Below are 13,886 nucleotides of genomic sequence, written 5' to 3' on the forward strand. Positions count from 1 at the left end.
CTGTGAAGGGTTCGGTATCGCAGCACCCACCCTAAGGCAGCATGGAGAGGTCCTGCCTCCCGCATGCCCGCGCTGGTGTCGCTGCAGGGCCACGGCAGGACGGATGTCTGTGTGTGTCGGGCCGGGTCCGAGCTGGGTGTGCTCTGCAGACAAACAGCCCTTCCTTCCACACGTGCTCCTGCTGCCTGTGCACGCAGCGGGCTCGCAGCGGTGCCTTCCCCGGCGCTGCCTTCCTGCGGGTTTTGCAGGTGGGGTTTATTCCATGATGTAGAGCGGGGCGGGGGAGCCCGCTGCTCACCCCCGGCTGGCTCAGACACCTTCACCCCACTCATCCATGGGGAGCGTGGGGCCGTCGCTCACCCCTCAGCCCCAGGACGCGGCGGGTCGCCTGTATTTGCTTCTCACCGGGCACTTAAAGCGATTGGGGTTATAAAAATAGGAGGGAGAGAGGTGACAGCTGGGCCAGGGAATTACAGGGGGCAGATCGGATTAGAGGGAGCAGGGATCACCAGGAGAAAATATGGCCCCATGCTGGGACAGCCAGCGCCTCCCCTCACACCCCAGGCCCACAACCGGCGCCTTCCCTCACACCCCAGACCCGCAACCGGCGCCTTCCCTCACACCCCAGGCCCACAACCGGCGCCTTCCCTCACACCCCAGACCCACAGCCGGCCCCACAACCGGCGCCTTCCCTCACACACCACACACACTACCGCCCCCTTCCCTCACAGCTCGACCCCACAGCCGCCTCCTTCCCTCGCAGCCCGCCCCTCACAAACCGCCCCGTCCCTGCGGGCCCGCCCCGGCTCGGCCGCGCTGTGGGGCTGGGGCGGGAAGGGGCGGTGCGGGGCGGGAAGGGGGCGGCCCGGCGGGGCAGGGACATCGCGGGTCGGCGCGGCGGAGGGCGCAGGTACCGCTGCCGGCGGAGCGCGCAGGGCCGGGCCGGTCGGCGGGGGCCGGCGGGGCCATGGGGAAGGTGCAGCTCTTCGAGATCCGCCTGGGCGACAGCCGCGTCGTGTACGGCCCCGGCGAGCCGCTGGCGGGCACCGTCACCGTGCGGCTCTCTGGCTCGCTGCAGTACCGAGGTGAGCCCGCGGCCTGCCCGCCGCTCCCCGCATGGGGTGTCCCCGGGGCCTGCCCTCACCCGTGGGGCTGGTGGCGGGGCGGTGGGGGGGCGCGGAGGAGCCGGTTCTCCGGCGCTGGGGAGCGGGCGCTGCGGGCAAGGGAGCGGCGGCAGCAGCAACCTGCTGAATTATTTCCTCCTCCGCTTCCTCGTACTTTCTGCTCCCATCCCATAAGCAAGCAGCCCCACACCCCCTAAAACCCCAGCAAACCCTGGCGGTGCACGCTCGTTTCACAGCACCCGGCGGTGCCCCGGTTAGTGGCACCGGGAGGCTGCCGGAGGAGCCGCGCTCCGTGTCCAGCCTCCCCCGGCGCCCCGCGGCCTCCCTGGGCTGCGGCATCGCGGTGCCAGCGGTCCCTCAACAGCGGGCCCCTGCGCTGGAGTGTGTGATCTGTATGGCAGGGCCATGGGGGGAGCTAGAGGATGATACCCCAGCGGGGAGGGTGCCCTGTGCCATGCCCCCGCAGGAAGGATGCCCGCCCGTTTGCAACCACAGTCCGAGGCGAGCATCCGTTCTATTCCATCTGGAATGAACTTGGGCGTTTTGAGTTGTGGAAGCACCGGTTTGGAGGCGTCCAGGCTGTGCCTGTGGTCCTGTGCGTGTTGGGGAGAGGGTGCCCGCGGTGGGGCAGGCAGCAGCAGCAGCAGCCCCCACTGTGCTCATGGTGCAGGAGGTATCGGGATTGCTCCAGGTGAGCCCCGGGCCCCCATGGGGACTGCTGCGGTCCCTCGGGGCAGAGGGACAGGGATGGGCTGGGGGATGATGAGCAGCTGGTTCAGACCTTCCAAACCAGGAACTTTGCTCCCCCCAGCCCGGAGAAGTCATTTGCATTACAAGTTAGTTGTTGTGCTCAGTGCTGTGGAAATGCAGGCTGATTTGCTGTTTTCCCTGAGGTTGTCTTGGCTCTGCCTTTGTAACAAATTATTATGGGGAAGAAAGACCAAAGAATGCGAAATGCAAAGTCTCTCTTGAACAGAGACGTCAGCCTGGATGGTGGTGCCTATGCTTGTCTATGTCTTGCTTTTGTGAGCACCATTCCCAGTTGTCTGCGAGAGCTTTTTGGAAGCTTCCCGAGGAAAACAGTATCCTGGACAAGTGCAGACTTGCAGCCTGTTCAACTCCTGTTGGAGCGAAACAGTTGCATGTTTTGGAGGGTACTCCCAAACATGCTTCTTCCAGCAAAGATGTTAACAAAGCGTGGCTGACTTCCATCCTCAGCCCATCCCGTTCACTTCCATGCCTGTTCCTGAAGACGCCTCTTGGGCAAGATGAGTGTTTGGTTTCTGAGGGCTCGGTTATGCTGGCCATGGTTCCACCTTGCTGTTGCCTCTATGACTCCCATGTTGGAGAGGAACTGCACGTTCTCCTTCACACCAGATCTCCTTTGCTTCCTGGTGTGCTGCAGCTGGTTGTGGTGGGGCAGGAGGAATGTGTCTCTTTGTTCCAGACCTTCTTTCTGCTTCCTCATTGCTTTGACCCTGTGAAACGTTGGGGCCCAGTGTAAGGATTGGTCCTGAAGCCAGGAGGGGGTTTGCTGTTGGTGTTTGATCTTGGTAAGAGGCAGGAGCAGCTGAGCAAGGCTCTAAGAGTGCTGGCAGAAGCATCCAGCTGGAATGCGAGGTGGGCCGTGTGTAGCTCTTCCTTTTGCTTCTGTGCAGAGGTGACCTGAGCTGCTGTTTTGGGCTGAGATCCCTGTACATTGGTTCACCAGCTGGGGTGGAAACTTCCTGTAACTGATAAGTGAATCTACCCAAATAAGTCACGTTGGGCTGGGACACCAGCATCTGCAGAGCTCTTTGCTCTTTGCTACCTCTCCTCCCTGCTGCTCTGTATCTTAGTCTCTGGTGTTTAATCCCTCCACACTGGGGCTGGGGATCTCCCACATGGGCACCCTCTTCCTTCTGGCTGAAGGAAATGCCTCACCCTCAGAGGAGGAGGAGTCTCATGTAGCTGCTGAAACATCCTTCTTGGTGTGACAGCAGGCAGCTACCTGCTGGCAAGAGGTCTTAAAGGGGCTGCTCAGCCCTGTTGAGAGCTCCATGGGCTCAGAAGCAAAGGAATCAGACAACCCTGACGTGCTGTGGCTTTCTGGTGGAGTGTGGGGAGAGGTGGGTGGCATCCCCTTATCTGGTATATACACCTACACCTTCTGTGATCAGCTTACTTCTCAGACTAGGAAACGGCTCCCAGGAGGAGACACCAAGTCCTCCCCCATTGCAGGTCTGGTCCCCAGCACTGAGGCTTGGTGCTTTCCATTGCCTGAGCTGGACCAGCCCGTGTGGTGGCTTCTCTCAGCATTGTGGCTTTCTGAGATCACAAATGCAAACAAGTCTGTAGACGAGCGCTTCGCACGGTCACTCCTTTGATGGCTCTTGAAAATTGCACCTTCTGAAAGGCAGACACTACAAACAAAGCTCTGTTCTGCCTGGCTAAACACGCTGGAAATCTTGGGTCATAGGAAAACCTCACTGGAGACGCACCTTTCGGGATCGCAAGCGCTCCCACCTACGCCGGCTTCCGTGCCAGCCCTGCTGACTAGCAGGAAAGGCTGCTCAGGAGCACACCTTCTGCAGCTGACCTTGGAGCAGCGTCACAAGTGGCCTGTGGTGGCCCAGCAGACCTTCTGGGGAGGCCCACTTGGCTGTGCCAGGGTGCAGGTCCTTCCCGGAGAACTTGTGAGCCTCAGGGGAGGGCGCTAATGGGAAGGCAGAATTCCTCATGTTGTGTGTGCCTGGCTCGCTGGGTAAATCGTCAAACACGGGTGCACAAAGAATAATTAATCCAAACAGGAAGCTGGCACTGGGACAGCTGGAGATGGAGGTAATTTGGGGGGAGGAGGGAGAGAAGTGTGCTCGGAGCAGGGCTGGCAGCCCTGGCCGCTGGCGGGAGTGTGCTGGAACAAAGGCTTGAGCTGCTTGGGGATGCTGGAGCACTTTCCTCCCAGCTCTGTGGCTTCCAGGGCCAGTGCAGATTATTCCAGCCCTGCTGCCAGGCTCTCGTGTCCGGAAGTGCAGTGGTAAAGCACCAGCCCTTGCCTGTGTCGCTGGTAAAAGAAACGGCAAGTGCCTTCCGGAGCAGGTTTCAGCACTTTGCTGTTCTCTGGTATTTAGCTGTTCGAGTTTATGCCACGATGACTTTGAAAATCACTCCCTTGACCTACAAAGCTCCCGACACAAGTACTGATGTCTGTTTGTGCTCTAGAAGTACCCGGGTACCACATTCCCTCTGCAGAGCAGAGTGCCGCTGAATCCTGATTGCCTTCTTTCATCTTCAGTGTAGTAAACATCCTCACTTCTCACGAGAACTGAGAAAGCTGGTGGTGACAAGGGGGTTGAAAAGCAGGTGACTCAAATCCTGAGGCATGAGCCCAAAGTAAAAGATGACCTCTGTTTCCCTAGAAGGGCAGCAGGGAGAAGTTTGGGGTTGGTTCACATGCACGGTGGGTCTGATGTGCGAGTAACCTGTGCCCTTCCTGAGGGGAAGAGGTGACACAAAAGGACTTTGTTGGTCGCGATCCTCTCTGCCACTTGATACAGAGGAAAACGTTGTTCCAGCAGAAGGGCTGTGGCTTGGGCTGCTTGGGAAAGTGATGGTGAAAGGATGGATTCAATCTCTGTTAGCAGGCTGAAGCTTGCTCTATCCCAGGTTGGAAGTCTGCCTTCTGTAAAGGTGGGTTTGACATTGCTGTGCTCATCTGGACATCACTGGGGCAGGAGGGACCCCACAGCTGGTCTCTGCTCTGGGTGCTGCGTGGCAAGGGAGCGGTGCCTGCAGTGCAGAGCTGATCAGGGCCCAAAGGGTTCAGAAGGCAGGAGCAGATCCAAAGCTGTCCCTGTCCTTGGGAACGCTGGCAGTGCCTGGTGGGGTCCTCCAGCCGTCTGGCATTCCCTGGCAGCGGTGGGTGCTGGGATGAGGCTGGTGCTGATGCACAGGAATGCTCATGTATTCTGCAGCATCTCCCCGGCAGGCTGGATGGCTCCTGCTGCAGGGGAAGTGGATTAACTTTCTTTTCTCATTGTCTGGAGCGAGACAGCAGGGAGCTGTGTGGCCAAGTCTGTCTGAGGCTGGGGAACAAAAGAGGGATTTCTGCTCTCCTGGCTGGCTTGCTGCTAGAGCTCCAAGTCCTCTGGAGTCAATAACTAATCACGAGATTGTTGTGTCTCCTGTCTTTGCAGTGTGTGCCTCTCTCTGCTGCTCCCCCACTTGTACACCACTTGTGCTCATCCAGAAACCTCGTTTGCTGCTTTCTGTGGCCAGGAGACATGCTGCGGCCTCACATCTCTTGTTAACACAATGGGAGAACAAGTGGAGCAGAGTTCTGTCTGTCTGATTTGCTTCCAAGTGTGACAAATGGGGTGTGAGTGCTTATCCCTTCCCCGGAGCAGCGCAGAGCTGTCGGAGACGTAGGTTGTCTTTCAGGGCTGGAGTCAGGTAGGCAGCAGGGAGGCTCCTTGGCTGCAAGGATGAAGTCTGTGTGTTCCCATCCCTCCCCTCTGGAGGCAAGTCCCCATCCCTAGCATGGCCCCACAGGCAGGGCTGGGTGAGCTGGAGCAGCCAAGGAAGGTGATGGTTGGGGCAGCCCCTCTGCCAAGGGAGGTGCGGGTGCATGGATGGGCATGTTCTGCTCTGGTGTGTCAGGGAATGCCTATTGCTGAAAGTCTTTCTTGGGAAAGAGGAGGAAGTACATCTTAAAGGACATGTAGCTGTCACTTGACTTGGTGAAGTCTAGGCCAGGAAGAGTACAATGGACATGGAGACTGTCCTCTGCTGTCTGGAGAAGAGAATGCTCAGGCTCTTCCAAGAGAAGGAGGTCGGTGGGTGAGTTGAGTTGTGCTGCAAGGCTGCTATGGGCAGCCTCTCTCGGAAGGTGCTCTGCCTGGCATTGGGGCAGGTCTTTCCTCCTCCTGCTCAGGGCAGCTGCTCCTGGGTCAGCCTGGCAAGCGCACCAGGGGCTGGGGTTTAGTTTGGTGCCTCTTTTCTTGAGGGCTGATTGCCCAGATAACCACTGTACAGCCTTTAGGCTACTGTTGTGACCTCTGAAGTCTGGCAATAGGGATTGCTGTGGAAGTTAATTACCTCTTTGTGCTGCTCTTAAAACCTGTCACTCTTCAAATCTCTTGTGTAGAAGAGCAGACTGCTTAGGAGAGGAGAAAATGAGAAAGGACCAGAGTGCTGCCAGTCAGCAGGATTTTTCCCTTATGCACAGTTGTTCCTGTGTGTGCTCTGAGTCCCTGGGTCATGTCCAGGATCCGATACAGGAGGTGAAATGGCTTCAGACCACAGAGATGGGCAGGCTTCTGTCTCCTCGTGATGGCTTTTGAACAGCAACTCTACAAGCCCAAATGCCTCCTGATGGCCAGTTAAAATGAGCTGATGGGGTGCCAGTGTCAAGTGAAGAGCATATGGGGTGTCCTGAGGTGAGAGTGGATGCTGCTTTTGACCCCCTTGGCGAAATGAGGGTGTCAGGCTGAGTGCCAGCCTAGGATTGTTTGGAGACCTAGTTTGAAAACACCCTGACCTCTGAGCACCTTATTGATTAAAAACCAGATCTTACCAGATATCTGCAGCAAAAAGGCTGTTTCCAAGAAGCATGAATCATTTCTGGAACACTAATGCTTGGAACTTCCAATCCTTTGTTCTTGCTGAGGAGCTGTGCTCTCGGTCGTTCCGGCTCCAGCAGCTCTGGCCAGAGGTAACAGCTTGCTGTCCATCCCTCCTGAGCTGAATCCCAAATGCTTCCTGCAGTAAGACTTGAATAAAATTGGCTCAGAAGGCAACATTCCAGGAAGGAAAGCTCAGTGTGTGGGTATCGGGTGGTGCTGCTTTGATGGGGAGTGTCAACATGGGACTGAATGTCAGGTCCAGGGGTTTAGGTCTTGGTCCCAAATGCTTCATTTTCTATCTGCTCCGACCTCTGCAGGTGTCCCGCCTGACCATGAAGAACGTCTGGTAGTACTCCTAGCATAGCAGGGATTCACCTGTCTGCTGCTCTGGTAATAACAAGAACATAAGTTGTCTTTCCAAACTGATGATCTTGCTATAAATAGAGAATCCAGCTGCTTGTATTGAATGGCATCAGAGAAAATCATAGGAGCAGCTCTAATGCAGAATGAAGTGGATTCTAGCTGCTTTCTTTGAGGATGCTGGGGCAGAGGGGTTTCTTGACAACTGACGTGTGTGAAAGCAACGCTCGAGAGCTCGATGTGGCGTGTGACGTGTTCAGTGGAGAGCAAGGGAGGGGATGTGGCTGGGTTCTCCCATTGTGCTGTGCCACACTGCACCTCCTGCCCCCCCGCTGGAGAAGCTGGTATGCAGACTAGAAAAGAGTCACTAAATGCAGGGTGGTTTTACTGCTTGTAAATAAGGCTCCTAAGGAAAAGACATTTGAAACCTCACCTGCTAGGAGGGGCGAGCTGGCTCTGGGCTCGTGTTGGGGGCTGCAGCAGCATTAAATCATTTGGAGGTGTCTCAGCAAATTCTAGCTGCTGACTTGCGAGTTCAGCGCCGGGATTAGAGCAGCAGGGTGATGGGCCTCAGTGCAGCTATGCACAGTTGCTTGTCCCCTGTGCTCTTGTGTCCTCCCCTCATATGCAGGCTCTGACCCCTCACATCAGGACTGTTGTTTCCAGAGCACTCAGCCTGCTGCTTTAGTCCTTGGTGCCTTGGAGGCAGAGGCTTGCTCAGGGTGCCTGGTTATGGCAGTACTGTGTGTGCCCCAGACGCATGTGGTGGGGGGTGTCCAGCCCGTAACAGGCCTTTTCCTGGTCAGTTGGGTGCTGAGCTGACTTGGGGAGTGCTCAAGGCCAGGTTGGTCAGGCTTGGAGCAAGCTGCTCTAGTGGAAGGTGTCTCTGCCCATGGCAGGAGTTGGAACTGGATGAGCTTTAAGGTCCCTTCCAACCCAGCCCGTTCTATGAGTGCCTTGTGATTCCTCTCTGAGGACAAGCAGTGGGTGCTGGGGGGCTCATGCCCAGGAGGGGCTGGAGGAGCATCACCCCCTTTCCTGAGCATCTGCAGGGCTGGCTGTTGCTGAGGAGACCAGGAGCGCCGTGTTGTGGGTGGCAGTGAGGATCTGCCAACGTGAGCATCGGCCAACAGGACTTGTCCAAACCTTAACTCCCAGACAAGTGTATCCGAGAGTCCCAGGAGGAAAGGAGCCTGACTCAGTCCCGCAGCAGTGTCTGGCCCACAGGAGCCCGGGTGTTACAGTAAGCCTGTTAAGCATGAATTTCCAGAACTCTTTGAAGCCTTTATTTCGAGAGAGCCTGAAAAGGGAGTAGGCTCTGGTGAATCAACCTCTTTGTGGTTAAGCAGAGAAACCTGATCAGTCGCTGTTTATCTGCCTGCACTAGGGGTGATGCTCCTGCAGAGGGGCTGTCGGGGGCGGGGGGCAGAGCCCGCTGAACCTGCTCCGGTGTGTGGGAGCGAGCTGGTGGAGGTGGCAAGCAGCGCAGAGGTGTGTTCCCAGCACAGCAGGGAGCTCAGCCTGCCTCTCCATCACGGCTTGTTGTGCCAGCGAGCTGGGAGGAGGCTCTGCACTTGCTGGCGAAGAACAATCCAGTTTGTTAATAGGTTTAAAGGGGCAGTTTGTTGCAGCGTGGACTGGTCTTGCAGCACCCAGTGACCTGCAGCGCTGTGTGGTCGGCTGCGGTGGGGTTTCTTGCCCGGTTCTTTTTTAACCACCCAAGTGTACTGGAATATCTCCACTGCTGTGGCCTGAAGTATTGCTAAGTGCAGGGTGGAAACCTAGTTTGGTATGGGCAAGCTATAAAAAACGAGGTTCCCCTGCTGTCTGAGTGCTGCTGAAGGGTGGCTGTGGTCCCTGGCTGGCTGCGGTGCCGAGTCCTGCCAGGTCCTGGTGTCTGTCAGCATTCCTGTGTGCCGGGGCGAGTGGCTGGCTCTGCTCCGCTTGCCTGGCTGCTTTATGGGCATCTGGACTTGCATTCCCCTCCCACAGGGCTCTTCTAGGAACCAAACACTGCAGATGAAGATGTTGAGTGCTTATGTATGCAGCCTTGTTCTGTTTTGAAGAGAATAACTTGCTTAAATTCGGGTTGTCCAAGGCTGACAAGTGAGTTTAAGTTGCCCAGGTCCCCTAAGAAGGGTGGCAGGAAATTAGAATCTGTCTTGTTAAGAGGTTGTGAGTATAACTCTCCTGGACCTCACTGAGATCCTAAATACGAGATGTTTCTGTACCAAGCTGGCAGCATCTGCTGCTTTGCACTTGAGAGCACTGGGAGCTGAGAGCTTCTGGGGCCAGTGTGGGACTCTTGCTGCAAGCTCTGATGGGAGCTCGGTCCCATCTGTACTGGGGAGTAACTGGCAGAGGCGGATCTCACACTCACTAGGAATATCTCTGTGCCAGCCACCCACCTCAGCTGCACTGCCAGCACTCAGCCTCCTCTCCTGATATCCATCCCTCTGGGTGTCACAGGAGAAAACATAGAATCCCAGACTGGTTTTTGCTGGAAGGGTCCTTAAAGCTCCTCCAGCTCCAACCCCTGCCACAGGCAGGGACACCTTCCACTAGAGCAGCTTGCTCCAAGCCCCTGTGTCCAACCTGGCCTTGAGCACTGCCAGGGATGGGGCAGCCACAGCTTCTCTGGGCACCCTGTGCCAGCGCCTCAGCACCCTCACAGGGAAGAGCTTCTGCCTAAGAGCTCATCTCAGTCTCCCCTCTGGCAGGTTAAAGCCATTCCCCTTGGCCTGTCCCTACAGGCCCTTGTCCTAAGCTCTCTCCAGCTTTCCTGCAGCCCCTTTAGGCACTGGAGCTGCTCTAAGGTCTCCCCTTGAGCCTTCTCCAGGCTGAACCAGCCCAAGATCCATCTGGAGCTAAAAAACCCCACAAACCCAGCCAAACTCACCTTTTTTTTTTTGTAAAAGGCAGTTCTGGAGAAAGGGGGTGATGCTGGGGCAGCCCTTTTGGAGCATGTTTGGTGAGCAGAGAGGGGGTTGTGGCATCAGCAGCATGGTGGGGACTGGGTTGATGAAGGGCTGGATGGGTGCAGCCCATCGCGATGCCCTGCATGTGGATGCTGCCTCTTTCCCTGCCTGTTGCTAAGGAGCTGCGGTTGCCTTTGGCAGCAGGAGTGGCAGATCCAAGGCTTTGTGGCGTGTGGCTGCCCCCTCCCACGGCCCCTGTGGCCTTGTTCACTGGTGGGTTTTGCCCCTGCAGCCTGACACCTGCAGAGCCGGGCTTGTTAAAGACGCTCAGCCCGGGATTTCATCCCACATGTTTGAGGTGACCCCTGCCTCCGAGGGCAGCCACTGTTCTATCAGCACACTGCGATGAGACACCGGGCTGCTATAAATAAACCTGCCAGCTCTACAGGGGAGAGAAGCTTTCGGTTTAAACAGGACGTTGCTCTGAAGAGGAGCCCAAGAGCCTGCTTGCTTCCCCTGGGATGTGTGTTGACCCCTGCTTTTGGGGAGAAAATGGAAAATGTAGGTTAACTTGTTAGGCTCAGCTCGATGGAAGAAAGTGGTTGCAGAGGGCAGGACCAACCTGCCTGGGGATGGACTTGGAGACAATTTGCTGCTCTGCTTTTGTTCAGACTTCAGCATCTGCTAGAACATCCTCCCTGTGTTGATCCTGCCTACATGGACGTGCCCTCCCCATGCTGGTGTGGGCTCTGGCTAAAATAACTCATGTGCAGCCAAAATAATGGCTGTGGGTCACTGTCCCTGTGGCAGAGCTGGCACTGCCTTGTTGCTACAGGCTGTGTCCAGCCTTCCCCCAGTGTGGGGCTGTGTTGGGTGGGTCTGGGCTTCCTGTAGGTTGTGTGGGGCTGGGTCCCCCTGCCTTAGCCTGGCAGCAGCAAATACAGCCCTGTCCTGTAGCCAGGGAGAACAGGCACTGGTGGTGCTTAGGATGGGTGTTGCTGGGCTTGGGCTTGCTTTGCTGGAAGGTCAGGGCTAGGAAGGGACTGTCTCTTCCATGGTGTGAGTGATTCTTCTTGCAGGGTGCAGGGGGCCAGTGCAAACCTCGGGAAGGAATGGCTGAGCATCTCTTGCTCCTGGACACTAAATGGTGCTAAAGCTTGTGCACTGCAGAGGGGTGGTCCTGAGCCCCAGCTGGGCTTGTGCATGGCAGCAGCATTGCCCATGGGCAGCAGCACAGGGGCACAGACCGGTCAAACCGTAGCAGTGTTTCAGTGGTGGTTCACTGGAGCCTCTGAGCAGAGCTGTATTGGGGTCACTTTGTGTGATGGACTGGGGGAGGTGGGATGCCCCCCCCGGGTCACAGGGAGCAGCAGGCAAGTCCTGGTGTGCTGGAGGCTGCTGCTGGGCTGGGAGATGTGCTCAGTGTGTGTCAGGTCCAGGCAAGTCACCTCCGGGGGGCCTGGCTGCAGGCTTGGGTTTGACTTGAGCTGGAAAGCGTGAACTACTCCTCTCGACAACTCCTCTCCTTCCACACTAGAGGCCGGGAGCCCTCCCTGCCCCTGTGCTGGGCTCTTGGGAAGGAAGAGGATAAAATCCTCCCCAGACAATCCTTAACCTTGCACTGAACCCTCCGCTGCCTCCAGCAGCCGGTGTAAGCTCTGCTCTTGCCTCACTGGCTCATGACTCTTTGTGTCTCAGGAGCTGACAGGATGGCCCCAGAAGGATGGGGCCAGCTGAGTGAATTAGGAGCTGTTGGTTTAATTGGTAGTGTCACAGTGTTAGTATTTAGTATTATGAAGTAGTGTCACAGTACTCGTGCGTGAGGGCTGGGCGCTGAGGGAGTAGCAGATCTCGGGAGCTTCCAGCCTTCCTGCTTAGCAGATGTGAGCCCTTTGTGTCTGAGGTGGTGCTGGGGTGTTTCTGTGTAAAGGCCGTCAGTACAAAGGCCTCATCCTGCCCCCTCTGTGGGGTTTTGGCTTCCTCAGCATCCACTGCTCATGGAGCTTTTCTAGGAATCCCCCAGTCTCCTCAACTGGTTGACAGTAACTCCCTCTGTCTATGGGCTTTCCCTTTTCCCTGCACCATCTGGTCCTGCTTTGTTGGCTCTGTGTGTGACCCCAAACACATCATCTCCATCACATCGAGGGCAGGGACTTCCCGGGCCCGGAGCTCTGAGGGTGTACCAAAAGGTGCCATCTCTGAAGCCAGGTTTCACTGCAGGGTGGAGCTGCGGTGCTGTGTGCTGAGCTGGCCCTGCTGCTGTGCCAGCCATCGCTCTGTGAAGGGCACTGGGCACTGGGCACCCTTCTCCTGGGGCTGTTTCTGGCCCGTGAGACATGCAGGGCTGGGGCAGGGAAATGCATCCCGTTCCTAGCTCACGAGGTGCTGAGTCCCTGCAGCTCCGTGCATGCACACAGCAGCTTGAGGCAATCTAATTACATTGTGGTGATCCTGCCTGCCCCGGCTCTGATGGGCAGGGAGGAGGAAGGGGGCTCTGGTTTCTATGGGAGTAAGTCTCCAATGCACAGTCACTTGTCTCCCCAGCACTTTCTCCCTCTGCTCCCTCATCTGCTCCAGGTGAGCATGTTTTCCAAAGCACCTCTCATGTCTGCAGGTACCTCTGAGCCCATTGGGAATACACATCCCGGTCCTGCAGGAGGTCATGGCACAGGAAAAGGGTGGCTTTGTGCCATCCCACTCATCCCATGCTCATGGCGCTGGAGCCTCTGTCCAACAGACACGGCTGAGGCCACATCCGAGTGGGCTTCAGCTTGTGAAACCCCAGGGCTGGCTGCAGGCGCTGGTCCAGAGCTCAGCACCAGCTCTTTGGCTCTCCTTGCAGTGGAAGGGCAATCATAGGATGGTTTGGGTTGGAAAGGACCTTAAGGTCATCCAGTTCCAACCCCCTGCCATGGGCAGGGACACCTCACACTCGAATGACAGGTTGGTCTGTTTGTCCTGTGTAAACTGCTGCTCGGTGCAACAACCACCACCCTCGACTTCTGCTGCTCCCCTCCCCACCCCAGAGCCCCCACACCGAGGCTGGTGGTGCCTCCTTCCCTCTTCCACTGCCTGCTGCAGTGGGTGTGTGACGTGGATGGGACTTGAAGCTGGACAGGGCTGGTCCTGCTGCCCCATTCACTGTGCTGGTGACACTCTGCTTGCTCAGCACATGGCTGGGTTTTGGAAGCAGGGATGTGCACGTCCAGCAGCTGCAATACCAGCTCTCCCGAGGAGGGCATCTCACTGGGTCACCAGCAGCAGTAACTTGAGGTCTAAGACTGCTCTCAAATCACCTTGGAAGGCGGCAGACATGCCCAGCTCCTGGCATCTCTATTTTTACTTCCTGCAGAGATGGATAGGTCTCAACTGTCTCCTTTTATTTCCAGCCTATGGCACATAGTATGTTGCTAAGGATGTATCTGGCTGGATGTGAAGCTGCCCACTTCCCAAATCCCTGCGGGACTGCAGGGTGCAAGGCTTCATAATTCATTTCTTCTCTGCTTGCTGCTCTTTGCCTCCTCCCTCCACTTCCCTTCTCTATTTATTCAGAGCAGCCTGGGTGCACAGGGAGCAGGAGCATGGTAACCTGGGCACTGGTAGCACTGGATTCCAGAGGCATTTATGGGTTCCTTTTAACTGGAACCGGCCTGTTCTGTTGTGGAAACGTCTCGTTTGCTTTGTCTGCAGCTTGGCACAGAGATTTCCTTGGGAAGGTTCAGGCTGTGCATTCTGCTTCCTGACAGTGATGCTGAGCAGCTTTGCCCCTCAGGTGGCTCCAGTTGCAGCTCCAGTGGTGCTGGTTTCCCAGAGCTGTCCCACTGTCCCTTTTTAGCTTGCAGCTGCCCCAGCTCCACCTGCCTAAGCTGTGGCCATCAGCT

The 13,886-nt window shown here is 56.8% G+C and overlaps 1 protein-coding gene across 1 annotated transcript in view; it reads left to right on the forward strand.

The window, feature by feature from the left end:
- Positions 1–863: 863 nt before the first annotated feature.
- Positions 864–13,886, forward strand: part of ARRDC1 (arrestin domain containing 1) — a 36,809-nt gene continuing 23,786 nt past the window's right edge. The window contains exon 1 of the mRNA XM_057407339.1: positions 864–1,085. Within this exon, the coding sequence (XP_057263322.1) occupies positions 968–1,085 (118 nt within the window). The 5' untranslated portion in view covers positions 864–967. The remainder of the gene's footprint in view (positions 1,086–13,886) is intronic.

The sequence above is a fragment of the Pezoporus wallicus genome, unplaced genomic scaffold (genome assembly GCF_028554395.1).
Source record: "Pezoporus wallicus isolate ANWC-B61680 ecotype Strahan unplaced genomic scaffold, APGP_CSIRO_Pwel_v1 contig_8234, whole genome shotgun sequence".
In the NCBI taxonomy this organism is placed as follows: Eukaryota; Metazoa; Chordata; class Aves; order Psittaciformes; family Psittacidae; genus Pezoporus; species Pezoporus wallicus.